Source organism: Cavia porcellus, unplaced genomic scaffold, assembly GCF_034190915.1.
Source record: "Cavia porcellus strain 051 isolate PalLab524CR breed Dunkin Hartley unplaced genomic scaffold, mCavPor4.1 scaffold_4, whole genome shotgun sequence".
NCBI classification, from domain to species: domain Eukaryota; kingdom Metazoa; phylum Chordata; class Mammalia; order Rodentia; family Caviidae; genus Cavia; species Cavia porcellus.
In genome coordinates, this window is record NW_026947487.1 from 61,164,706 (window position 1) to 61,192,170 (window position 27,465).

The following is a 27,465-nucleotide window of genomic DNA, read 5'->3' on the forward strand; positions in this document are numbered from 1 at the left end:
AAATGTTATCTCTTCCAGGTTACTGACTGTGTCTTAGGTTAAACTCATCAAGACAAATAGAAACTCTTACGGCCAAATACATAGTTAAAAGCAGAAGTAGCAGCAGCAGCAAAAACAACTCCTGAGATAAAGTAAAATACAGTTTTATAAAGGCTGTCCTTTAAGTATTTAATTCTAGATATTAAATAGATCAGCTACTTTATAAGCAATTTTTCTCATTAATAACTCTGTCCACACTCTTTATACACCAACTTAGCTCATTACCTTTGATAAAAAAATGGCTTAACATATGAGATCTAGACACTTGTGAGAAGATGGCCAAGAAGAAGCCTTTGGGGCATGACAAGTTTCAAAGCCAGGTGAATGACTGACATAGTAAAATATGACTTGCTGCTGGGCATGGTGGCCCACAACTGTGATTCAAGCATTCTGGAAGGCTAACGCAGGAGCATCCCAAAATCAGAGCAAGACAGTCTCAAAAATTAAAGGGTTAGGAATGCAGCCGAGTGCAAAGGCACAAGATTCAGACATCACAGTATGACAAAAACAAAACAAAAACATACAAATTGAAAAATCTGGCTTATTTCTGAGTTAAGTGAAGCATCAAGGTGCATATTAAAATGTACTCTTTGACATTTACTCCACCCATAAATGTTTCAACAGAATGGCAGGCAGCTAAAGCCTTGATGTTGAGAAAGATACAATGATTCCACGGGATTGCTCACATAGATCCTTTCCACAATCTAACGCTACATCATTCTCTAAATATGTGACTAGATGAACCATCACTTAGGCAAAGTACTACAAAGAGTAACTATTAAATATAACTTCTATTCAATTAAGTTTAATAGAGCCATTTATAGAATACTTTGCTCACCAAGTACTTTGTGTGGGTGTTATTTTCCACAACTGAAATAGTTTAATGGAGCCAAGAGAGCAAGAATGATGGCTAAGAATACATTCTTCTGATCATTAATTTTAATATTTCAACATCACAGCAAAACTGGAAATGTCTTCTTTAAGAGTTTACCATTTGACTTTTGAAAAGTTAATTCTGAAGCACCCAAAACCCGAGACACTAAGAGATCGAAAGATGGGTGTAGTGGCATGGGCCTGTAATCCCAGGCCTCTGGAAAGCTGAGGCAGAAGGATCACAAGCTTGAAGCCTAATCAGGGCAACTTACCAAGACTCTCTCTCCGAAATAATTAATAGATGAATGAATCAATGAATGAGTAAGGGGCTGGCAATATGGCCCAGTGTGAAGGCCTTGGGTTCAATCCCAAGTACTGGAAAATGACAAACACAAAACAGAATATCCCAGCATGAAAGGAATCAGTAAGTTTCAAACTGTAGATAATTAAAATAAAATTGAGATATAATCATAAAATTATCAGCCAAACTCATTGAGATTTCTACAGAGAAATCTGGTAACTACATACCCTAGTCACTAAAGAAGCTTAAGCAACAAATACAGGTAAGCAACAGGGCCCTACAGTTCATGCTCTCCTTATCCTCACGCCTAAGGCAAACATAGCTCACACTCCCCATTACACAGGGGAGGGAAGGAAAAGACAAACTGACATCTAAGACCCCTGAGGGGAGACGGACCCTTTGTAATGGGAAGGGGACCCAGAGATGGAAGGAGGGAAAGCGAACATAAAAAAGTTAGGATGTGTTATGTCCACATACCAGCTTCCCAAATGAATGTAACCACTACTCCAAACATGTACAAATTAAAATTTGAAAAACAGTAATATAAAAATCATTAAGTGAAAAAAATGTTGTTCTTATGGTCCGTCCACGTTTTGTTCTGTTAAGATGCTTTCCAGAAATATCTGGAGCCAAATCAAATAACCTAAATATTGAGAGGCTCAAAAGTAAAATACACTGGAAACAGGACACAAACTTGGGGCAATTACATAGAAAAACTGCAGACCCTACAGATCAAAGCTTGCTTGAAAACCAAGCATAACATTGCCAAACAAAAGACACTAAAGACCAGGAAACTCCATGGGCACATTATAACTGAAGGGAAAAACATGCATTTTTACCTTTAGCATCAAAAATGTGACCACTCAAGTTTTGTGCTGACATTTCTCTGACCCACTGGCACCCTTGCAAACCAGTGTTTACATGTTTAAGACTGGGTACGCACACAGGATTGCTGGGAAATGGCATCACAGCAAGGCAGACTTTGTAAAATTCCCCTCTACGAGTACTCAAAAAAGTTATGACACATGGGTATGAATGAACTGTAATATTTAAATGACACGTTTTCCATACAGTCACAAAATCTTCATAGAAAGTATTAAAATCAAAAAAGGAGGAGTCAAATACAGAGATGAAATGTACAAAACAAATGAGCAGGCAAACTAAAAGTTCTTGAAAGTATTTTACTTCAGATTGAAAAATGAACAGCTTCCACACTGTTCATTGCAAGATACACAGTATTCACGAATACAATGCTGGTCATTTGAGGACATGTATATACACCTCAATTTCTCCTTCATGCTTTTCTTTTAGAAAGATACTGTTTACCAAAAAGAAACTTCAGCAGTACAGGAAAAACTATTTTCCCAATAAATTTACGAAAACCTAAGATTCCCAATGGAATCAAGATTATCTTCCCGCTACCACCACCTTAATATAATCACATGCTTATTGGAACACTAATATTCGCACCCTAAGAGTACATTTACTTTCAACAATGAGGGTGATTCTTAAAAAAAAAAAAAAAAAGTAAAAAGAAAAGTAAAGAAAGAAAAAAAAAACCTTCAGTGTGGTAAGTGTAACATGGATCTTTGTAAGTATTAAGTGTCTGAAATAGGCAGCTAATACTGGATTTAATATTATTTTATAAATAATTGTTCCCTTAGCAGTAAACATAAGTCTACACATTCACAATAGTCCTACAAAATAAATACTGTGATTATGCACAATATGTTATGACAAACTAGTTTCAAAAAACAAAAGCTCAACATCTTGATAAAAATTCTGATCAGAATAAAATGTGACTTTAAAATTTAAAACATCATTAAAATAACATCACATTCAAAATCATCCACGGTTTACACAGTACTGAGTTTCCAGTTTTGGAACATATTTTTCTGTTGTGAATTAAAATATGAACACATTGAAAATTTGTTAATTTCAGTGATGACATCAGTTTTGGTCTTACTTTAACATTATTTTCTTTTATAAAAAAATTGCACTATGTGTCCATTAGTGGTCTGATTGGTCTTTGATATTTCATAAATGTATATAAAAGAAATCCCTAAAAGCCAATAGTACTTTATATGTATGTATGTATATATATATATATATATATATATATATATATATATATACATACATAAAAGGATCTCATCTCAAATGGCTGTATTTAACAGAGCCACATATACTGATGCTAAACATAAGAGCTTTCACCTTGGAAAAAAGCATTTTCAGAAATGTCACTTACATTCATTCATATTAAATATTCCCAACCGAGTTTCAAACTCAACAGGTGATGAGTAACAGAATTTTACATCTCATTTGCACTCAAAGCTGACCATAACCAAAATTTACAGTATGATTAAAACAAGCCAATGCTTTAAAAGTTTTAATTAAAGATAACAATTCCATGAAAGGAGAGGATAAAGAATGGGATGACTAGAAGTATTTGGTCTTAATAAGGCAATACAAAATAGATCCATTATCAAAGACCATTTAATTTTTAAAGATCGACAATACCAAAAGCATAAAGTGAAGTATAAGAAAATAGTTTTTTATAAGTATGATTTAATTAAAGCTGTTTACAGTTATTCTCTCCCACAGTAGTTAAGCATGAATTTAAAAGAATAAGAGATGAGAAACACAAGCACACGCAGCACACAGGGTCAGAGGAGTCAGCATGCAAAGTTTGTGGAGCTTGAGGTTTTACTGCAACAGGAATGAGACCAGACAAGGGTGGCCTTGAGTTTCCTATTGGGGGACAGGGTAAAGAGAGAGAAAGAGGGGGAAAGACTGCAAAGGAAACGAATACGAAGTCATGTAATTGCCCATTGCCCGAAACGACAGCACGATAGAAAACAGGAGCAAGTTTCTCAGAGATGACTAGAGATTTTTCAGTGTTTACACAAAAGTACATAGTACATTTTTTTCTTTTTTTTTTTTATAAAATAAAATAAACATCATTTGCCACCGTAAACCTTTTCTTTAGAGAGAAAAAATTTGAAGTGGGTCACAAGGGTTCTATTAAGTCATTTCAATGCCAAGGAAAACAAACTGAGTAATAGAACTAATCACTTCCCTATATATGGATGTCAAGATGACAATTCAGATTATTCTTCAAACTAATCCTGAGAAGAAATTTGTTTACAATTCAAACAGTAATGTTATGTAAAAAGTATTAACAAATCCACTATTACAAATATCAATTTCCTATATGGTCTTCTATATATACACACAATAAAATGGTAAATATATGCAAAAATATTAAAAAAAAAACATGCACAGATCACTTTCCCCTTTGGAATCTGGACTTCCTATAGGATACTTCTGTTTGCCTTTCCCACCCCATCCTCTGAAATTATTTTTTATTTCTATCACCCTACCCACACTGAATACTATTCCCTATAACTCTGCATAAAGCCAATGAGAAATATATGTAATTTACATTCAAGCTTTAAATCTTAAAATGACCCTGTTGTAGCGTACAACTTATCAAATAAGCAGCTTTTTTCCCCCTGTTTTGCTTGTTTTCTGTTTTTGCAGTTGTCAGTCTCCATGATCCATTCCGTGGCGAGCTGGGAAAAAACGCAGTTGCTAAATCAACGTCTCAACAGTGTGAGGGTCCTGAATGTGTCCCAGGAGTCCCTATGCAACTGTCCTGAGCATGAGAGCATTGCACACAGAAGACAGTCCATCGCACAGTGCCGACTATCTACAGAGGTCTGAGAGGGGCGCGTCCCTCTTGTGTTTCCTCTTTTTGCCATGGTAATATTGATTATTGGATTTGCCTTGATGTTGTTTATTTGTCATCAAGGAACCATGGCTTGTCTGAGTTGTACCTTGGAAGCCTTTGCTGGAAGAACGAAAGAGCCTTGCTGATCCGTGCTGTGGAGAAAGAGAGCAGTCAGAAAGGCATCAGTATTACAGATCAGAACACCTGCACTTACAGGGAGTTTTCAAAACTAGGACTACACCAGCTAGAGTTGCATACTGACCACTGATTTATCTAGCATGCAAAAAAGACAGTTAATTCCACTGAGCTCTAAAACTCTTACATTTTTAACGGAAAAGTAGACCACTAATTAAAAAAGAGACCACTATCTTGTCTTAACAGTCTGTGAATTACTGAGAAGCTCTTAGACACATGGGTGCGCAGGCAGGTCAGGGGAGGGCATGTTGGCTGGTCCTTTCCTGCTCCTGCTGTCGTCACCTGTGACCTTCTTTGACACCAGTCTTTCCCATCATCCCTGACATACTAACTACTATTTCTCCTTAGTTTGTGTTTGGTACACATGGCTGAGGCCGTGGAATTAAAGAGGACTCAGTGACACAAATCAGAGCTGCTGCTAGGAGGCCCCTTCCCAAGATCCAAGCTATGCTCAGAGAGGACGGGCACCAGGCCAGAGTCCAGTATCCATGGCCTCCTCCCTTTTCTTTGACTTATTTCTCAGGGTTAATAACTGTAAGCAACTAAGACACTTACAAATAAGGGTACATCTCTGGCCTATTTAAAGCAAAGCCAATGTTAATCAACTAACCACACCTCACAGCTATGGTGTGATAGGTTCAAAACAGGCAAAAGTTATGAAGTATTTAAAAATAAGATCATTCGTAGATAGGCACAACAGTGTCAGGAAGTCATGCAATAACTTTACAGGCAGTTTATTTCAAGTACGATGAAACCTTTTAATTACTTGATGCCTCTTTTTTGTTGTGTTGTTACCAGGGATTGAATCCAGGCCTTCAAGAATGCTTAAGCAGGCACTGAACAACAACCCCTTGCCACGGCCCCTCTGCAATTTTTTATGCTGAATGTGTGATACTGTGGGAGAGTGGGCAGGGGTATGGCTGTGGGAGAACATTTAACTTTCTGAGCATGCATAGAGGCCCTGGGTTCAATCCCTAGCACCACAGCAACCACAACAGAATTGGAATAAGATGTTGGCTGGGACATCCTGAAAGGACCAGTCACTAGATTCTCACAGGTTGATGTTACAATGGTGTGTCATAAAGATCCTCAGGACATCCTGTTGCTAGAAACATTGTCATGCTTGGAACCTCTTAAAACAAAACAGACCTTTTTTTTTTTGTACCGGGGATTGAGCTCATGCTCAATCCTAACACTTGCCAGACAAGCGCATATGCCACTGAGCTAAATCCCTAGTCCCAACAGACTTGTTTTTTGACCTAGCATTTTCTTTAAACCCATGAAAACCACTGTCCACACGTAAGACGTCTAATTATCTTTATTAAACACTAAGAATAAAATTCCACACACCTGAGATTTGTTGGTGCTATTGGATGTGTTAGTGGTTTGGGTGCTCTGCATTTTCCCAATCGTTTGAGAGGACTCCAAGGACACATCTTGTGACCCTACTCGGTTCCCAGTAGACGGACGGCAGAGCAGCTGTTTTGGAGTTTTGCATGGTGTGGCATCTGAATCCTGACGCAAGTCACATGAGTTACAAGAAATGTCAGTAATTGACACATTTGGTATTCAGAAAACAATGTCACCTAATCACCCCTGAACAAACTGAAGCACCCAGGAGGTAAGGAGGATTTAGGAAGACTGCAGAAAAAGTTGCGTATGGTTTCTTCCAAACTGTTAAAGGGATGTTTACAAGTTCACTGTCTATATCAGACTTGGGAATCAGCTATGAAGGAGCTCAGGGGTCCTGATGTATGTGTGTTTTTGTTTACAGAAAAAAAGTCATGGCAGTAACAGGGAAAAAGAATGGTAAGAGCATAAGGTGGTAGTAGGTATAGGGGCTCCATTTTGGGAGGTTTGTAAAGACAGATCTTTTCCACCAAGTGCACCATGTAGACAAAGACACCCTAGACAATGGGCAGAGCCTGTCTCTGTCACTCTCCTTAGCCCTAGCACACACCTGGCATCTGAGTCATACTGTCTCAGGCACTAACCTCCCTCTTGAGGCTGTCTCTGTTCATCCCCCACTGTCCTTACCCCATGTCTGGGGACACTTGCTTAGCATTTTGTCCTCCTGAGTACTGCTTCAGGACCCCACAAGGCACCCAGAGAAAGTCTACATATGAATAGTTATGACTGGGTAATGACATGTAGCCATCAAGAACGTAAAATGATGTCCCTAACATACTTCTTAATGCCATATAATGAACTCAAAATCCAAATACAGTAGCGGGTAATTTTAAGGCTTAATTAACTCAAAAATTTAACTTAATTGATGTTTGAATTTTAATGAGACAGTGTATGTAGATTACAGACTGAGGAAGGGAAGAAATAGGAGGGACTCCTAACAAACGGTTTCTTTTTAGAGTGATGGAAATATTCTCAAATTAGATAGCAATAGGTATGTAACATTCTGCATACTGAAAACCACCAACTTTATACATTTAATGGTGAACTTCAAGATACATAAATTGTATCTCAGTTTTTAAAAACTCAAATTAGGAAGCCCAAAAACATTATCCTGAGTGAAAGAAAGCTTATTTAAAAAAAAAAAAAAGAATATACACTGCATGAAATACATGAAATTTTGGAACAAGTAAAACTAATCTATGGTGTTAGGAATCCTAACAGTGGTTCCCTCTGTAGAAGTGGGGACTGAGGGCACCCTTTGAGGTGAGGATAACATTACATATTTGTTAGCACACTGGATTACACATGCATACGCATTTGGTAAAAATGTGAATGTGCAATTTGGGTTCCTTTTACATCAACTGTATATCAAAAGAAAACACTGAAGTCTGGTTGACAATGTGCAATACAGAAGTTTGGGCTAAGTGATCATATCTGCAATCTACTTTAAAATGGAACAGGTTAAGATGAATTGATAAAATGTTAACAGTGAATCTCAGGGTGGGTATAGAGAGCAATAAAATTCTTTCACTTTCACTGTACGCTTGAAAGTTTTCAGAAGGAAATATTGAGAAAAAGAACAGGTATGAAAGTTATTAAAACTTTCCAGTAACAAGCAAAGGAAGCAACCTTAGCCCCATGGACGGTTAACCCGAGCAAGATGACAAGAAAGCACAAGGTTCCAAAGCCAGTGTCTTTCATACTTACCACATCACTGGAGCTGGACTGCGTGGCAGAAGAGGACGACACCGGACCTGATGAAGAGTTTGAAGAGTGTTTACTAAGAGATTCCGAAGTTTTACTTCTACATTTTCCAAGGGCTTCATTTTCTTCAGACAGATTATTATTACATTTATCTAACTGCTGAGTATCTACTATCAAGGTAACACCATTTCCTGAAAGAGTGGCAAAAGATTGGAAAACGTTTCTTCCCATTAAATACAAACAACACAGAAAAGCCTCTAAGACTCAGTCAGCATTAAAATGAACCTCACCATTGCATGAGGGTTCCAGCCTGTTCTGCAAGCCCCATTGCTTGGAGATCCAATCTCTGTATGTAGCAACTTCATCTGTTACTCTAATTATCCTACCCAATATACTGTGAGTATTTAAAAGAAAGGAACAGTATATTAATTTGAAGAAAAGAAGTTACAACCAATCCGAACAAAATGGGATTGATTTTAGTGAAATTTTTACCTCTCTGTTTCGTTGTTGGGATAATATTTTGCTATTGGTGATACAGCATGACTCAAAACAACGTAGGCATAATCAAAGGCCTGTTTCACCTGCATGGCCCCATAGGAACTCCTTCCAACATCATTACCTTTGAAAGAAATGCACACACAAAATAGTAAGCATGACCACTACCTTCACAGAGGGCTCTAAATGTTGATCAGCCCTCTGCCACCAACAGCTACCCAGGGGAAGCTCCCTCAAAGTTGAGCTATCAGTCTCTCCTTCAGCCCAGCACCCTCTGAAATGCAGTCAGTACTTTTACTAGGGTGGAGACAGGAGCTGCCTATGTGCTTTCTGGCTCAACAAGGACTCTCCTATCACACCAACAGTCATGCAAACAAAAGAAACTGCTGCCTATTTTCTCTTAAGAACAAAACCCAACTAAAGATATAATTTTTTTTTTGGTTTTGATTAACCAATACAATATTTTCCACATTACATTATAAGCTCCTAAAAAGCAAGGACTGTCATGCATTTGGATGGAGCCAGCTCCTGACGTGTATTTCTTCAACAACCAAACCTACACAACTATTAATGTTTAAAATGTACTTCAATAAGCCAGAAAATGGCTCCTAGGCCATTATTGTATCTTTTCATTTCTTTTCCTTATTTTCAAAGTTACACATTAGAGCAAATGACTAACAGCACTTTCTCTAAAATCCAAAAATGCTGGACCTATGTATTTTATAATTACATGGAAATAATATTGTCCAGAAAAGCTAAGATACAAACAAGCTTTATGAGCGCAAGAAAGGAATTATTTTCTGTTTACTTGTAAGCTAACAAAGCTAGAAAAAGCATAGGTTATACAAAATTAGAGAGAAAAGAATCACACTAAAAGAAATACATAAATTGTCTTAACTCCCTATGCTCATGAATTCAAAGACATACACTATCCTCATCTTAAGAACTTCAGAATATCTCCTTAAAGGGCTGAATGAAAACTGGTTAGAAGCACTACCCAGGATACAGAAAAAAGAAAAATGGCACCAAACTGGAGGTATATGAGGATGCAGTGAGTAAAAGCCTATTCCATCTGCTTAAAGGCATGACTCTACCACCAGCTTATCTGCAAGTTTGCAGATTTGGCAGAGAGGGTCCAAATGGTTATGTTTGGTTTTTTTGTTTGTTTGTTTGGGGTTTTTTTTTTTGTCTTTTTCGTTTTTATCGGTACCAGGGATCAAACTCACGACTGCCTGCTTGCAAGGCAGGCACTTATGCCGCTGAGCTAAATCCCCAGCCCTTGGTTATGTTTGTTGATGAAATATTTCGATATAAAAAACTATAATTAGGAATTATCCATTTTTCCTCTAAAGAGAATTTAAAATACAAAGAGGCTGATAATGCCCTCTGTTTGAGTGCCCACAAATTTACCTAATTTCAATACCTGGTTGTAAAGGATCTTCAATATAAAGCATTGATGGCCTGTAGCCATCTAGCATATTTTTCTGTACTTCATCTTTGGCCACATATGAACCACCATCCTTTATCCGGATGCCAGTCTTTAAATAATTGAAATGTCGTCCATATAATTCAAAAAATTCTATTAAGAGAACACCATAGTTCGTATTGGGGATGCAGGCATCTTCCCTGGGATGTAACTGAAAGAGAGGGGAAAAAAAAGAAGAAATTATTATTTTCTCTAAATTATTGAAAGGGAGGTGTTTAAATAATATCCTAACTTCTATTAGCGGTACTACTGTAATTCGGGCTTAGGACAACAGCTAACAGATAAAGGAGTAATGGTGGGCCATGCTGCTGTTCTAGGTGACACCATACAACAATCCTATGGGTACAGTAACTGGGGCAAAGAGTCTGCAAGGCTGAGCTGGCCCCTGCCCCAGGATGGTGACAGGGCTGGCTTGGCTCACACAGTGGGAGGTCACTCTGACTCACAGCCGTCATCAGCCCTGGTGCTGTACAGACACAAAAGACAAAGACTCCTAGCTTGTCTGACCCAGTAGTAGCTCTCAATCCTAGTTACCTTTAACTGCTTAGAATACATTCTTACTTTTTGTATTATACTACTGTTTACACTACTATTTACACTTATGGAAAACAGATCACACCTTGGGTTTTGTTTTGCTGTTGTTGGTGGTTTTTTTTTTTAAAATAGGTACCGGGGATTGAACTCACAACTGTGCACTTGCAAGGCAGGCGCTTATGCTGCTGAGTTAAATTCCCAGCCCCTTGGTGTTGTTTTTTGTTTCTGTTTTGTTTTGTTTGTAGTACTGGGCATGGAATGCAGGAAGTGCTGAGGTATACTCCCAGCCCTTTCTATTTTATTTTGAGACAGAGTCTTGTTAAATTGCCTAGGCTGGCCTTGAATTTGTGATCCTCCTGCCTCAGCCTCCCAAGGATGGGATGAGTCATACACATGCATGTTAAAATCTGCAGTGAAGGGCCAGGGATTTAGCTCAGTGGCACAAACACCTGCCCAGCAAGTGCAAGGTTGTGAGTGCGTGAGTACGATCCCTGGTACCAAAAAAAAAAACCCACAAACAAAAAACAAGTCACTCAAAACAACACACATTTTACATTTAGTGCACACCAGCATGGCACACTTATATGACTTACCTGAAGGAAACTGACAGCCATTAAAAAGAGACTATATGAACCAATTCCACCTGTAAATACTTCATTAAGGTCCCTCTGTAATAAGAATTGTTTCAATACTAAAACCAGGTATGGCAATACAGGATATTTCTGAAAAAGAAACAAAATTATACTTTCAATGAATACCTGTATCAATAATATAAGCTGCAGGCATTAGCTGAGGCATAAATTACTCCTTTTACAAAACTTGGTAGATACATGCAATAAACTTCATTTTCTATTTTAAGGGTAAGCTGTTTAAAACAATGAACTCTAAGTAATTAAGGATTTTCTTCATTCTAAACTCTAAAACATGGTAACATGGATAAAGTTACCTGCTCATTGCAGGACAGAAACACTATTTATCTGATGAGGCACATGCCAATCTATGACCACAGCCTTGTGATACTTGAGTGTAAACAGTACAAGATCAAAACTTTTCAACATTCTTTGGAGGGAAGTACTGGGAAGTGAACTCACATTTGTTAGGCAGATGCTGTGCCGTTGAGCTATACCCCAGTGCTAAAACTTCGCAACATCCTACTACGTTCAATCAGCAGGATTTTAAGGGACTCATTTTCTTAGACCATGCTGCTCTGTGTATCAGGCTTCTTGGGATATTCTGCTGCTAGCCAGCACAGAAATGGCTTCCTGCTGTCTCCCTATGGGCTGATGAACACGGAAATCTTACTCTCACACACTCTACAGAGAACAGAGTGGCGCTATCCCTGAGCACAGCCTAAGTCTCTGTGGTCTAGCCCACATGTCATCCACCCTGCATAACCCAGGCCCTGAGCAGGGATACTGGGAGAAATAAGAGAGGCCCAAACATCTAGAGGGACTCTGTTGTGACTTGTATCTAGATGTACCCACCCCCAAGCCTCATGCACACATATGTGGGGCTTTTCAGAGCTGGCTGGATCTAGGGTATGTGATACATTAGTCTGACTGGGTTAGCATACTTTTTGAGTGTGGACAATGGGAAGCCCTACGCTTGGTGTGATGGCACAACCCAAAAGGTTTGTAGCCTGGACGGCATAAAAGTGAAAGGAAGGCTTCGTGGTTTCCTGCTTGCTGCCTCCTGCCTAACCTGCCATGAACGGTTTCTCCTCTGAGATGCCCACTGCCAGGCCCCATTGCCTTGGAGCCAGCTGACTATGGTCTAAAAACTCTACAAACTGTGAATCAAAATACATCTTTCCTCCTTTAACCTGTGGATGCCGGATATCTTGTCCTAGCAATGAGAACAGTAACTAAGATTTCTAGTCTCTTCTCAAGTCTTATTTCTGTATTTTGCTTTTGTTTGTTTAGTTTTTTTTGTTGTTGTTGTTGTTTTAATATGGTTTCAATAGGCAATCCAGGCTGGCCTTGAACTTGCCACAAAGCCCAGGCTGGTCTCAAATTCAAGATCGTCCCAACTCAAATCTCCTGTTACCTGTTTGTTTGTTTTTTTTTTTTGGTCTTTTTCCTTTTTATCGGTACCAGGGATCGAACTCACGACTGCCTGCTTGCAAGGCAGGCGCTTATGCCGCTGAGCTAAATCCCCAGCCCCTCTGTTACCTGTTTTTTAGAATAAACTTCCTAAAGTGAAAAAGCATGGCTTTCATAAGAAAGAAGGAAGTTTACACTTTTGCAAATTATATCACAGTAAGCAAGGATGCAGAAGAACAACAAAAATATGAAAATTAAGTAGTGTAAACGGGCTAGATATGGTCTTTTTATACATATATACGTGTGTGTGTGTGTGTGTGTATGTGTGTATGTGTGTGTGTGTGTATATATATATATATATATATATATATATATATATTTTTTTTTTTTTTTTTTTTTTTTTTTTTAAGACAAGATCTTGCTATATAGTTCAAGCTGGTCTTGAATTTGCATGTAGCCTAGGCTGGCCTTGAGCTCATGGGGATCCTTCTGCCTCAGCTTCCTGAGTGCTGAGATTACAGGTGCATATCACCATGCGAGGCCAGATATGGTCTCTTTTTAAAGAACTATCAGGTAAATATCCAACAGAATTTTATCTACATATATCTTTTGGCCTAGAAATTCTAAGAATCTTACAGTGATTTATAAGTATAATGAAAGACGCATGCATTGAAGGATATTTACCAACTGCTTTCTGTGGCAGCAAAAAAAAAAAAAAAAAAAAAACACGTAACAATGCTGGGGCAATGTAAATTGAGCCTGATGCATCCTGACAAGGGATTACTTAGTTTGTAACCAGTAGAAAGGATGAAGCAAGGCTGGATGTTTGTATGAAAAATCCTCCAAAATATTTTAATTTTAAAAAAGATGTAAGACAATAAGCATTTAATGAGCTACTGCTTTTGTTTCAAATCTTCAAGTGGATAAACAGGCCAAAAACAAAAGGCTGATGATGGTAAATTGTATAAAACTTATCTAGGGTGACGTGCTTTTTACTATCATATTACTGTTAAATTTGATATCATGCATATTATTGTCAACTTTAAAAGTCTGTTCAAGAAAATTTACATACAATACACCTCCCAAAGAAGGAGCTCATAGATACTTATATTTTCTGATTTTCTATGCTCTATACACTTTCATGAGAAAAAAATGTCTACAACATTACAGAGTTAATATTTTTTTCTTTTAAAAAAGGAAGGAACCATAGAGCTACTGAATGGACCAATATTCTACACAAGCCAAGTCACTTTATTCTTTTTAGGTTGAGGGAAAAACTAGCAGCTGTTTCAAGTATCAAAAATGCTCTCAGGATGATGCTGGCAAGTTTTTTCCCATTTTGGAAGAAAATAGAACAATAAAAATAAACTATCACTATTTCAAGATAAAAGAAAACCTGCAGGCACCACCTTCTAAGTGACCTGGGGATTAAAATCAAGAAGGGGCTCCTGAGGGAAGTTTGTAATCTGAACCTTATTGGGGATTTAAAAAAGACAGGAGTCAGCTCCACAGCATGATCCCAGCCCTCAACTAAGCATAAAGAATCCAGAGCAGAGAACTTCTTCAAAAGCGTTCTTAACTCGTAATTCTTACAAAGGTCACATTGCACTGTGACTACTGATCATTCTAAGTAAAATCAAAGAAAACAAAACAAGTGCACAGCAGAGAAAGAACCATTTGTCAGTGACATGCATATAAAAATAGCTTTGCAAAAGATACAGAAAATCACCATAACATACTCTCAGTTACATTTCCCAATAGTCTTATCATGCACACACCACTGCATCTCTAACCTTAGTAAAATCTTTGATGAGGTCTGCTGCTCTTACTCCATTCTGGACATTAAAGCTGATATCAACCTTCACTTCAGTAAAAGAATCTGTTAATTTAATAATAGGTACCTAGAAAGAGAAGAATGGGAAAGGTGAAATACCCAAATTAAATGATAAAACTGAGAAGGAAGATTTTCAGGTTTGAGGTATCCATGTTTTCATAAGAACATAAAAACAGTGTTCTGAATACTATACACCACAGTTAATGTGCTTCTCCAAAGATAATTTACATTGCGTATTTAGCATTTAAGCCATGCAATGCATTTTATATATCAACAGAAATTTTGTTTTAGTGTTCAAACAACTATTAATTTTTTCAATTGTATGTATTTCAAGTCTACAACATGAGGGAATTTTGATATATTCAACTTGATATATACAGAAGTGATTTCTATAGTCAAATACACACATCATTTTAAATAGCTACATTAATTGGTGAATAACTACATTAATTATGAATTCTAAAACCACATAAAAACTTTCTCAACATTATACATCCTTTGGAGAACAGTTTCCAGTTTAGTATGAGATCAAGAATTATCAGTATTAGGCACAAAATGCTTCATTATTGCCAAATTATTTCTAATAAGAAAACTTCTACATTCTTAATTCATAAATCTCTACAGTGAGTACTGCTGTATATACAGAAAAAAATGAGTAGTATTATCTCTTAAGTGCACAAGAGTAAGTTGTTTCACAAACAGAGCACTTTTTATGTCTAAGTACTGCAAACTTACAAAATGAAAGTACCAACTCACAATCCAACAGTAAAATTAAACTTTAAGTTTCCTTTGTAAATAGATTTAAAGATGAAATGCTAAGAACTTACAGTTGCTTTGTCTAGAACTTTCACTGAATCCTCATCTGCAACCTTGTGTTTCCTAAGGGCTTCTTCCAGGGTCCAGAGCGGCAGGTTCTCCCACTTTCCAAACACCACGAGATCGATGTCACTGGACACAGAAAGCATATGCAACATTTGGAGAAGTCACAAAATGGACCTGTTTGAACTGGTGCAGACGCTTGTGGATTCAGCTTAGCACACTGAGCGCTATTTCCCTTCCCACCCAGCAAGACCAGTAGGCTGCAGGTGACAGCACTCCTGAGGCGAAGTACAGGCTAGAGCATTCAACAGCCTTCTCTCGGTCACTTCACAGAACTTAGGCATAAGGTAATGGGATGATTTTTAAAGAAATAAAACCTCAAAATAACCAACTAATGTTTCTTCTTCTTCTTAGACATTTCTGGTACTAAATGTGACTACACTATCTGGATGAGGCTAATGTAACTTACACATATGACATATGAAGTAGAAAATGTAGGCTGCAGAGCAATGTGCCAGCTGCTACCAGCGTGTAAACACAAACACACCTCCTTTCATACGCACAGGTGTCTACAGAAGCACATGTGCAACCAATAACTGGGGCTGTTCCAAGGAGAACAAAGGGCAAAGCCAGGACTGATGCTTCAGTTGCATTATTCAGCTTGGAGTTGGGTATTTTGTGGCCTTTGAAGGCCGGAGAGCACTGAGAGGAGTGAAACTGCAAGGCTCTGTCCACCTTAACACATTTTGTTAGGAGACAGTGGATCAGATCAGGCGCAAATCAAAAACACAACAGAATGTTTTCCCCTTGTGAAGGCCGTATCGGTTCAATTCTTAGGAGTCATCCTGCAGGGAAACACCACCATGGCCAGAGAGGTTGGCCCAGGCTGTCACCAGGAGAGCCCCTGAAAAGACTAAAATGGACCAAGAGTCCAAAAAGGGTCAAGACCTTCCTCACAAGGAAGTTTTGTAGCCTGTATGTTCAAGTCAGGGGGCTGCTGAAACCACAGTTATAAATTCTGCATTCAAAAAAGAGGCCTCCCACGCAGGAGTATATCTGCTCCCCAAGATAACCTGGCAACTTATCCACAGCGGTGGGTTAAGTGCTGGGGTGAGCAGCACTCTGCATGATAGTAAGTTCTAAAATTTCTAACTGATTACAACTGATTCTACTGCTACATGCTCCCTTTTACTTGTTTCTGGCTGATGTCTGTCTTGATAGGATCATCAGAAATAATAGTCTACTGTAAGGTAATTCAATTAAATACAAGTAAATGAGTTTGTTTCATAAATCTCACTGGTTTCGTTTTTTCCTTTACACATTCAATGACCGTAAGGAAACAACTCTAGAAAATGTTCACTCCCTTGACAGCTACATAAATGTACTTACCTAGTAGGCAAATACAGGCCAGTTTTAAAACTTCCAAATATCTGGACCTGAAAAAGAAAAAAGATACAGCAAGGTGTCAAGCAAGTCCAGGAAGAAATGTAGGGTTTTGCTGCCCTCTACTGATATTCTTTTAGTACTACAAGGGCATTTTTTTCCTAACATATTTTCATAAAGGGGAAATTCTGTCTCTCACTGGTTGACATTCAGAATATAGCACTCATGTATCTAGAAAACTTTAACATTCAAATCTGTTCCTTCATAATGCAGGCATGATCACAAAGCCTCAGTTTTTGTTCTCCAAGCACAGGTGGTCTCACAGGTCACTAACATTAGGGTCAGGCTACTTCAGAGCAAAAGCAGCATGGCCTATGGGCCAGTGCCACAGAGAATAGGTGCTGTCCTTGTAGTCACATGCAGTGTCATAAACTGGGACACATGTGCCTTTGATTCATGGAGCAGGGATGTGAGGCAACAAAGAACAAATGATGAGAAAAGTTCCTGTGAACCTAACCATAGCCTCAAGTTCCTCTCTTGGGAAAAAAATATCTGCCCAGCCCATAAGGCCAAAGATGAGTTTGGATCAGGGACGGGACAGGCTGTCCCTAGCTGTGGAGGCTACATAGCAGCACACTCAGCAGCTGCCCTGGTCTCTGCCCACTAGGTGTCAGCAGTGCCTCCAAAGTCACAAGCGTCAAAAATGTCCATTGTCAGTGCCAGCCCCAACCGCTGCAGTCAACAGAATCTGTTCAGTTGAGAGCTGGTTAGATCACAAGGGAGAAACGATGCAGTGCAGCACATAGCAGACACTCAATAAAATGTCTTCCCTATATCTTTAACATACAGTGTCATACTTGAAACTAGTTTGTTGATTGGCTAAAAACTTTCCTGGCCTCCTTGAACCTGCCTGTCTCCTATGTTGTTCCAGAGTTTACTTTTGTTTTGTTTTGTTTTGCTTTGTTTCCTAAATGCTACTGAACACAAAATAATGGATTCTTAAACAATACATTATTTGTACAAAACTGTAGAACAGACCCTTAAAGGAGCTCTAAAAACTGAAATACTAACTTAGTATCAATAACAAAACCCCTGAATAAGCAAAGAAATCCTGGGCAAAGGTTGTCTGAGGCTGGTCAGTCAGAGGAAAACAAATGTCAAAAGAGAGGTAGAGGAGGTGTGGCGGCACACACTGTAATCCTAGCACTATGGGAGGCTGAGGGAGGAGCGCAGTTAAATTTGAGCCCAGCCTGGGTAACGTAAGTGAGGCCCTGTCTCAAAAAATAAAAAGGGCTGGGCACATAGCTCGGTGAGAAGATTCAATCTCCAGTACCACAAAATAGGGCATAGGGCAGGGAAGACTTACAACTTTCTTAAGAAAATGAAGAAAGAAATTCTGACAAGATATTTTTGTTCAGCTATATACAATTAAGATATTTATATTGGTGGATTAGAATAAAATAGTGACAAGAAGTTGATAACTATATCCAGTTCATAGACAACTACATAAAGTTTGATTTGTTTTTCTTCTCTTTACTCCAATGATTCCTAAATTTAGTTCACCTTTACAGCACCTGCCATTGAGCAATGGGAGGGGAAAAAAAAGTTAAGGCACCTGAGTCAATGAAAATAATTACTAAGCCCCAAATTCTAAAAGCTGCAAAACATTATTTGCACACAGGTCTCTGCATGAGATGTCACCAGCCATGTTCCACCCATATCCCACTGACAGGACCTCATCCAAGCCCAAGCCACAGGGACAGGGACTCACATCAGCACTGGGCCACAGCTCCTTAATCACACTCTCAATCCTGCTCACCACCTCCATCCGCATCTTCTCTTCCTCGGGCCTTGGGGACATATATTCATAAAAATCACTGATTTCTTCATGCAGACTAAAGACAAAAGCAAAAAAATGCACATGAGCAGGACCAATCTAATGAGAAATCACTTTCTTAAGTAATCTTCTCTAATTAAGACTTATAAGCTAATTCAGCTGATGACCTTATATTTATAGATTTTACCTCAATTTTAATGTTGTAACTCATGCCATGCTAAGACGGGAATATACAGGATTAAACAAAAAAGCCACAATAATTAAATAAAATAAGAAATTCCCTGTGTGGAGCACTTGCTAGCTGCTCATAATTTAAAAAAAGAAGGAAACAAAACAAAACGAGAGGCAGGCCCTGGTGTCTGCCTTTACACTTAAAAGAGTGCAGTAGGCACAAAACAAGAAGACACAGAACCCAGGGGACATACGCACACTTCCTGTCAGCGGGCACTGCCCTCCTGCCTCCCTGCAATCCATTCTTCATGGTTCTTTCATAGCATTCGCTTAATGAATTTTCAAGTGAACAAGTTAGCCAGGAAACATGAGTGTCCTGAAAGAATGACTGGCAGACAAAGACTCCAGGAGGAGCTCACAACTCCCAGAGACCATGAAGTCTGAGGCAAGCAGGCTATGGTAGGGGTGATGGAAGTTACATCTAGCGCAGAAGGCAAGCTATGGGCATGGCATGCTCTGATTGGCAAACTAGGAAGCCCAGGGTGACTGGCACTGGATAACAGCTCAGTGGTGAAGTGCTTGCCTAGCATGCATAAGACCCTGGGTTCAATCCGCAGGCCCCATCCCACCCCCCACTCTCACAGACTGAGTTAGTTCAGGCTTTCCCCTGTTATCTGTTTCTGAGGGAGGAAGTTGGGACCGACTGCAGAAACAGTTTATAAGTAAACTGGCAACTGTGCAAATCCATGGATGGATAAAGGTCCTGGATTGGGTGCAGAGAGAACAGGTCATGAATGACTAATTGTAGGACTAGATGGTGGCTGGAGAGGAAGGGGCCCTAGAAACATGCCACATGTAGACACATGGCAGAGCTGAAGAACTGGGGGCCAAGGACAGTAATGGCCAGGAAACAGGACAAATGGGCTGCTAATGAGCTGAATAAAATGAATGCTGTGGGCTGAAGCAGGTGACAACAGCATTCTTTACAAAGCCCCGAGACTGTGGCACTCTTAGGAAAACTTCCCTGAGGCCACCACCCTGAGTACCTGTGAGGCTGGCTGCAGGTGTGTGGTGATGGGGGGCCTGTGAGGACAGCCACAGCACCTTTGGGCTCCAGAGGAGAAAGCTGGAAGCACTGAGAGAACAAAAGTGATTCTGAGAAAGGAAAATAGATCTGCGCCTCAACCTCCACTGGCTAGAACTTGTGCTGCACAGAATGCTGATGCCTTTTAAAATATGACTAAGCCACCAATAGTTCCTATCTGTTTTGATGTTCAGTCTTTAGAATCAAAAAAATTCCAGGGCAATATGTTCCCTTGGCCAAACAGCTGTGGCGCTCAGTACTCTCTGGCCTCTGTGTGCTCAGGACTACACAGGGCTGCAAGCAGAAGCCTGCGTGTTTGCCATGCAACACTGCAAAGCTCTGGACTTTTAACACACCACACAGCTCTGCAGGTGACTGCAGACACAGTCCAGTCTGGTGTTTACTTGGTGTGCTTCTCAACACTTTAGGGTCTTTTAAATTCTAGAGTTTGGGTTTGATTGTTTTGTTTTAAAGGTTCTCAAGTTTTACTGTATGCTCTATGATTATTTCCCTTCTGCTTCTTACAGACAATACTTAAAGAAAGAAAACAACTTCAAGAAGGTGTATAGCACAGGTCTACCAGCAAGAATGGGGACCACAAACAAATAGCAAGCGATATCTATATTCTAACCAATGGGGAAAAAACTCTCTAAAATTTGACTATACCTACTCAACAAAAGGCTCTTCACACATTTTTTTTGGAGGGGTACAAGGAATCAAATTCACAACCTTGCATTTGCCAGGCTGGTGGCCTGTGCCTACTGAGCTATATCTCCAGCTCCTTCACACATTTTCTAATTCACATATGTGCAAAAAAATTTTTTTTTCCTCAACTATAAGTTAACATTTATAAGAAATTGAATGACAATCCATTCTCTAAACACTACAAAGTGCCTACGTTCAGGCCGTAGGAGGAAATGGACCTGTAATGTAGGATCCATGCCCTGCTCCTGTCTACCCAGCAAGGAAAAGCTCATCTAAAGTTGCTGGTGGAAGATGCAATGTGTACATCCTGCACTGTATCATCACAAGCAGGTTTCAGGGGAAAGCAGAGGTTTTCAGCTGCTTAGCACGAAAGGAGCTGCTTGCAGGGTCCAAGGTCCCATCACTGTCAATGTAAACAAGCAAACTAGATGACCACGAGACAAAGGTCCAATGTAAAAGGAGTTTTGAACTTGAAAAAGTTAGAGAACAACCTAAAATTTTCTTTCAATGCTGGAATCCTAGGCTTATTAACATATTAATTTGGAGGGAAATTATTAAAAGTTATAAAATAGACTCTTAAAGCAAAACTACCTAAAACACATAATTTTTTATAGAACCATCATCTTTTATTGGTGTGTGTCTGCCATACCATAAGGGGGAGGGGAACAAGACAAAGGGAAGGGATATTAAAGCAAAAACATATGTGAACAGTAAGAACACGAGGCCCCACTTCGGGTCTGTCATGGTCCTGTACAACAAGCACAAACCTTACTGTCTCCCTGTAGATAACATGTAAAATGCTAACAACTAAGTGAAAAATCTTGGTACATTTAAGTAATCAATTTTCAGTATAGACTTTTAAAAACTCTGAGAGGCTTCCTGACTGAGCAGTTTTACTGCTGTCTAGTTTCCCTAATAGTTTAAACCTGTCTGGCACTTGTCTTGAGTGACAAAGGAAAGAGACCAGAGATTCTCTAAGGTGCTTCTATGTGCTGATATACCTTTATGCCTACTGATAGCATCTAACCCTGCAGAGAAAACTTCAGTGTCTCTCAGGTTGGATTCAAAACTCAGTGAGACTCACTGCTAAGTATTGCCCAACATCACATACTGAGCTTGAGTTTCTCAGTTCCTCATATGTATTAAATTGTAAAGCACATGCTAATGAGTTGATTGAGGGATGGCAGGATGAGGAGTGGACTAGAGAACAAGACCTCCAGGGTAGAAGAGGAGCCTACGGCTGACTAGGAATGACCAGGGGTTTAACCAATCAGACCTATGTAATAAAGCGTCTATAAAAATCCCTAAATAGTTTGAGATTAGGGGAACAACTGGGGGCCTCCAGAAAGAAAAACACATTCAGTTGCCCAAAGGTTGTGCATCCAACTCCACAGGGCAGAAGCTTCCGCCCTGTGGACTCTGTTTTAAAGGTCTGTGTGTGGTGTACCTGATTTTGTAAGTACTGATAAGAATAACAGTCACTTGACAAAAGCCAGACCTAACTAAACAGCAAAGTCACTAGTATCATCGTTGAAAAGAAAAAGCCCTGCCCCTCTTGTACTTGCAGACAAGAAATTTACAGCTCAAATAAACTCACAATCCCCTCTTAAAATTACAAAGGGGGAGGGGGGTCAAAACACAAATGATGGTGGAAAATTATTTAAAAGGAAAGAGTGAGCCCAAGTTCTTGCTCTCATGAATGCTGCAGGAACTTAAAAAGGCTATTCATCACTAAGGAACATAACATTTCTATTAACCCCTCCCTGGACAGGACACCAGAATAAAAGGGCAAAAAACCAAGGGATACTTGTCTATGCTTCCTGGACTACAAAGCTTACACTTTTTTTTTCCTTCTTGTTCCCACTTTCATAGAGGCCAAGCACACTCCTTTTAAACGCCATCGCATTTTTGGCTCGTCATTTCTGGATCACCAGTTTTCAGGACAATGATTCAGAAAGACAGTTTTTCATCTCTTCCCCCTTATGAAGACAGATATGACTTCTTCCACTCAGGTCACTTTTATCACCCAGCCTTACCATACTTCTAATCAATTATAATATAGCATATGTCATGGTTTATGTCAGTGGCCCCCCAGGCCTCATGCGTTTGCATTGTGCATTTGTGATTGGTTCATCGTCTAGTGCTTGGATTGATAGTGTCAGTGCTAAGCCACCTAACGTGGGAGCCAGCGGCAGGAAGGTATGTGTCTCTCTCTTGTCGGTTTCCACCTTGCTGTTTGCAGCTGCCATGAACTGTGGCCCCACCAAGGACTGCAACCCCACTGTGGTACCCTGCCTTGGAGCCAACTGAGTATGGACTAAAACCTCCAAAAGCTGTAAGAAATAAACCTTTCCTTTCCCAACTTTGGGCATCAGGTATTTTGTCTCAGCAACGAGTAAAAAGTAACTAAGACAGAGTCTGGTACCAAGAGTGGGATCGTTGCTGTGACTATACCTGACCATGTTTTTCCAGAGGCTTTGGAAATGGCTTGTGGGGAGAAATTAGAAAGGTTCGGACATGTTGCCTGGATGCATTGAGCTGGAGCAGCTTAGGCTGTTCTATAGAGGAGATTTGGTCAGAGCTCATGAGACTAAAAGGCTGATAGAAAGCCTGATGGTAAAGACCAGGCTTGGGAGATTTCTGTTGGAAAGAAGGACTGCATTGGTTGTTGGACTCCCCATGATGTGTGTTATGGCTTGGCAGAAAGTTTGTCTGCATTTTGCTCATGCCCAGAGACTGAGACAAAAGGCAATGGACTGATTAATCTGGCAAAAAAAATTTCAAGACAGTCAAATGTTGAGGCTGTGGTATGGCTATTGTTGGGTGCTTTTAGCCAGCTTTATGTTACAAATCAAGAACAAAGAGTCCAGCAGGATAATTTACAATGCTATGTGTTTGGCCAGAAGGAAAACTCCAGTAAAGCTCTGGATTATAAAGATAGAGCTGAGACTTTGATTGCTGAAAAAAAACAGAACTATAAAAAGATGGCCACGGGGCATTTCAGGAAGCTGTGGGTCTCCATCCTTTGCAGCCTCAAAACTGCAAAAGTGAAAGAATTTGCTCATAGGAGAAAGTTGCAGAGCACCACGCTCCAGAATGGCGATGGCGGCCACATGAGGTTCCAAAATGGCAGCAGCCACATGAGGTTCCAAAATGGTGGCAATATAGAAAAGTCTTTCTTCACAATCAGGTTCACAGAGCCCAGTGATCCAGGCAATTGACCCCTACAGCTAAGAGGAAAAACAAGCCTGGTTACTGCTCCAGCTAGCAACAAACCTTGGCAGGATACACATGGCGCTGATTTTAGGTGCAAGGAAAATGCACAAGTTCTGAGGGTAAGACGGCTTCCATCTCGATTGCAAAAGGCCTGGGAGGCCAAGCAGTGTGCCGCTGAGACAGCAATATGTAAAGATGTAGGGTAAAGCCAAAGGTGCAGTGGAGACCCCAAAAGTTTGGAAAAGCCAGAAAAGTGGATCATCCAAGGAAAGCTACAAAAAGCAAGCAGAGAGAGTTTAAGAGAAAAGCTGGGGGAGCTACAAGTGCCATGGGGGTAGAATCACTCAAGCCTTTTGGAGCTTGCAAACAGGTTGCTTCAAATGCTGAGCATGAAACTCTAAGACTTAATGCTCGCCCTACTGGATGTTGGACTTGCTTTGCTTCCAATGCTTTATATTCCCATTTGTAACTTTTGGAATGGTAATGTTTATCTTGTGCCTTTGCATTTCAGAAATGTTTTATAACCTTGTTTCATTTGTACAGGGGATTACAGTTAAGAGTTTGCCATAGATCTTGGAGGAGACTTGGGACTTAAAACTTTTCAGCAATGCTGCAAATGTTAGGACTTTGGCAACGCTTGGAGATGGACTAAATGTCTTTTGTATAAAAGATGTACATGAGTCCTGGGGGCCAGGGGTGGAAAGTCATGGTTTATGTGGGTGGCCCCCAGGCCTCATGCATTTGCATTGTGCATTTATGATGGGTTCATTGTCTAGCACTTGGATTGATGGTGTCAGTGCTACACCCGCCTAGGGGTGAAGCCAGCATACAATGTAATGACAGGAAGAAGATATGTCTCTCTCTTTTGCCGGTGCCATGAACTGCCACCCTGGCTTGGAGCCAAATGAGTATAGACTAAAACCTCCAAAAACTGTAAGAAATAAACCTTTCCTTTTCCAACTTTGGGCATCAGGTATTTTGTCTCAGCGATTAGTAAAAAATAACTAAGACAGCATATAAGGTAAAGGGAGAAAAGAAAAGAAATTATCACTGCAGAGTTACCTAACCTAATTCTACTCAATAATTCTTTCCTTTCCTCTTCTAGGAAAAATTCTGAATTCCCTAACTACTCTGAGTAGATCTAACCAAATATGGGAGAAGCCAGGAAGCCTAAACTGATCATGGTGGTGACACCTAGAATTCCAGCACTCTGAAAGCTGAGGCAGGAGGATCACTATGAGTTGGAGGCCAGCCTGAACTACATAGCAAGACCCTGTTCCAAAAACCCAAGTCAGAAAGCCTAAAGAATGGTGGGTAGTATTCTCCATGTATGGTTAAATACTAACCATATTAAATATTAACTATTAACCATCTATGGTTAAAGATCTTGAGAGGAGGGAAAGCTTAGTTAGTAAATGTATTTTCCAAATGAAGGGTGTTCAAATATTTATTGAATGGATCAGTACATGGTTAGGCACATCTATAACCCAAAAATCTGAGAAGCTGTGACAGGAGAATCTCAAATCTAAGCCCAGACTGGACAACTTGGAAAATTGGTGAGACATTGTCTCAAAATAAAAAACAAAAAGGGGAAGGGTAATAGCTCCTAGTGATGGCATCGATACTACAAATAAATAGCCAACCAAATAAGTAAAATCATTATATGGGGGAAAATTCCACAAGAATAAATGAAGCTGAATCTTTTCTTTAGTTACAAGGTCAAAATGCCAATAAGAAATAGTTCAAGCTACAGAAACTTGCTATCATGAAATCATTAACTCACATGATTCTCTGCCACTTTTTATTCTCTTTGGTAGAAGGGCTGGTGTTTAAGAATACACTATTGCTCAGTAAACAGACCACCACTTTGTTTACACCTTCCCTATGTCAGAGAACTGGCAAGGAAGCACAGGGACAAGGCAGGCAGCCTTCACTTCCAAGAACTGCTACATAAGAAAATCACAAGGTCCAGGGTTCGGTGTTTCCTGAGCACACCATGCACTCCCAGGAAATGCCAGCTCTCACCAATTATTAACAAATATTTAATGACAAAAGATAAAGAAGACAAAACAGTGCAGAAAAGAATGCCTACAGATCTGATCCAGCCATCAGGCCATCAATCTCGGCCTCTGCTTCCAAGTCTCCCTTTTCTGTGTGTTCCAAAAGATTTTTTAAAACTATGAGACAGAAAAAGATCAGATTAATAAGAGAATGAGAAGACAAACCACAGACCGGGAGAAAATACTCACCAATCTCTCGTTGTTGAGCATTAAATTCCTTCCAATATTCACTGTTACATGCTTACATGTGTACTTAACTCTAACTTTTCTCTTAAGAATAAATTCTTAAGACTAGTATCTGAAATACACTTAGAATTCATTAAATTCAACAATGAAGAAGCCAAACATGGAGGCTGACATCTGTAATCCCAGCACTCAAGAGACTGAGATAGGGAGGATTGCCAGGAGTTCAAGGCCAGCCTGGTTACATAGTGAGTTCAAAGCCAGCCTGAAATATACAGTGAGACTCTGTTTCAAAAAGAAAAGAGACAGCAACTAAGTATATTAAAGAGATCTTGAATATCATAAATCATTGGAGACCTGCAAATTAAAATGACATCACTTAATAAGAATGGCTAAAATACACCAGGCATGGTGGCATACACCTGTAACCTAGCACTCCAGGTGGCTGAGGCAGGAAGATCACAAATTGGACACCAGCCGAGACAAATTAACCACTTAAACTAGGGGTAGTGGTGCATGCCTGTAATCCCAGCACTCAGGAAAGCAGGAGGACTGCTGCAAGTTTGAAGCTACACTTCCCAGAGACTGCAAGTTTGAAGCTACACAGTGAGTGTAGACCAGCCTGAAATAAGTGAGACCCTGTCTCAAAAAAAAAAAAAAAAAAAAGACAATGAATTAACCACTTAATGATACCCTGTCTCAAATAAATAAAACTTTTTTTTTTAATTAAAAGGGGTGACTCCTAATAGCTGTACTGGCCAACCCCCTCACTGATCTACATGCTCTTTTTATATGTGTATCTTCTGTTTTTCTCAAAGTTGGAAGGAAGTGCTTTAAAAAAAAACAAAAAGGGCTGGAATTCAGCTCAGCCTGAAGGCTTTGGGTTCAATCTCTGCTTAGTATCACACACAAACATATACCCCAAAAGCCAAAGCAATGACAACAGAAAATGCTGGAGATTTGGAATAATAAATCAATTTCTGCTGGTAGGAATGCAAAATGGTACAGTCATTCTACAAAACAGTGTGGCACTTCCTTACAAAACTAAGCATACAGGCTGGGGATGTGCTTAGTGGAACAGCACCTACCGGGCACACTTTTAAGGCCCTGGGTTCAATTCCTAGCTTCACCAACAAAGCAAACCAAAACAAAACAACCGCTGTAACACATCCTATCTAAACATCCTCTTACCATACAATCCAGAAATCATCTTCCTTGGTATTTATGCAAAAGGAGCTAATAACCCACCCTCACAAAAACTTGCATAAGCGTATTTATAATAGCTTTATGCAGAACTGTCAAAACTTGGAAGTAACCAGGAGTTACTTCAGGTAAATGAAGGAAACTAGTACATCTATACA

The 27,465-nt window shown here is 39.6% G+C and overlaps 1 protein-coding gene across 2 annotated transcripts in view; it reads right to left on the bottom strand.

Annotated features, from left to right (window-relative positions):
- Nucleotides 1-2,374: 2,374 nt before the first annotated feature.
- Nucleotides 2,375-27,465, bottom strand: part of Tent4b (terminal nucleotidyltransferase 4B) — a 58,339-nt gene continuing 33,248 nt past the window's right edge. Inside the window, exons 2-12 of one of the 2 annotated variants that reach the window (XM_023560638.2) lie at nt 18,620-18,743; nt 16,855-16,901; nt 15,474-15,594; nt 14,606-14,713; nt 11,364-11,492; nt 10,174-10,387; nt 8,748-8,874; nt 8,546-8,649; nt 8,259-8,305; nt 6,492-6,656; nt 2,375-5,098 (exon numbers count right to left, since the gene is read on the bottom strand). In XM_023560638.2, coding sequence (XP_023416406.2) covers nt 4,922-5,098; nt 6,492-6,656; nt 8,259-8,305; nt 8,546-8,649; nt 8,748-8,874; nt 10,174-10,387; nt 11,364-11,492; nt 14,606-14,713; nt 15,474-15,594; nt 16,855-16,901; nt 18,620-18,743 — 1,363 coding nt within the window. In that variant the 3' untranslated portion in view covers nt 2,375-4,921. Of the gene's footprint in view, nt 5,099-6,491; nt 6,657-8,258; nt 8,447-8,545; nt 8,650-8,747; nt 8,875-10,173; nt 10,388-11,363; nt 11,493-14,605; nt 14,714-15,473; nt 15,595-16,854; nt 16,902-18,619; nt 18,744-27,465 lie in introns of both variants that reach the window. The other variant, XM_063247145.1, reaches the window with a different exon arrangement.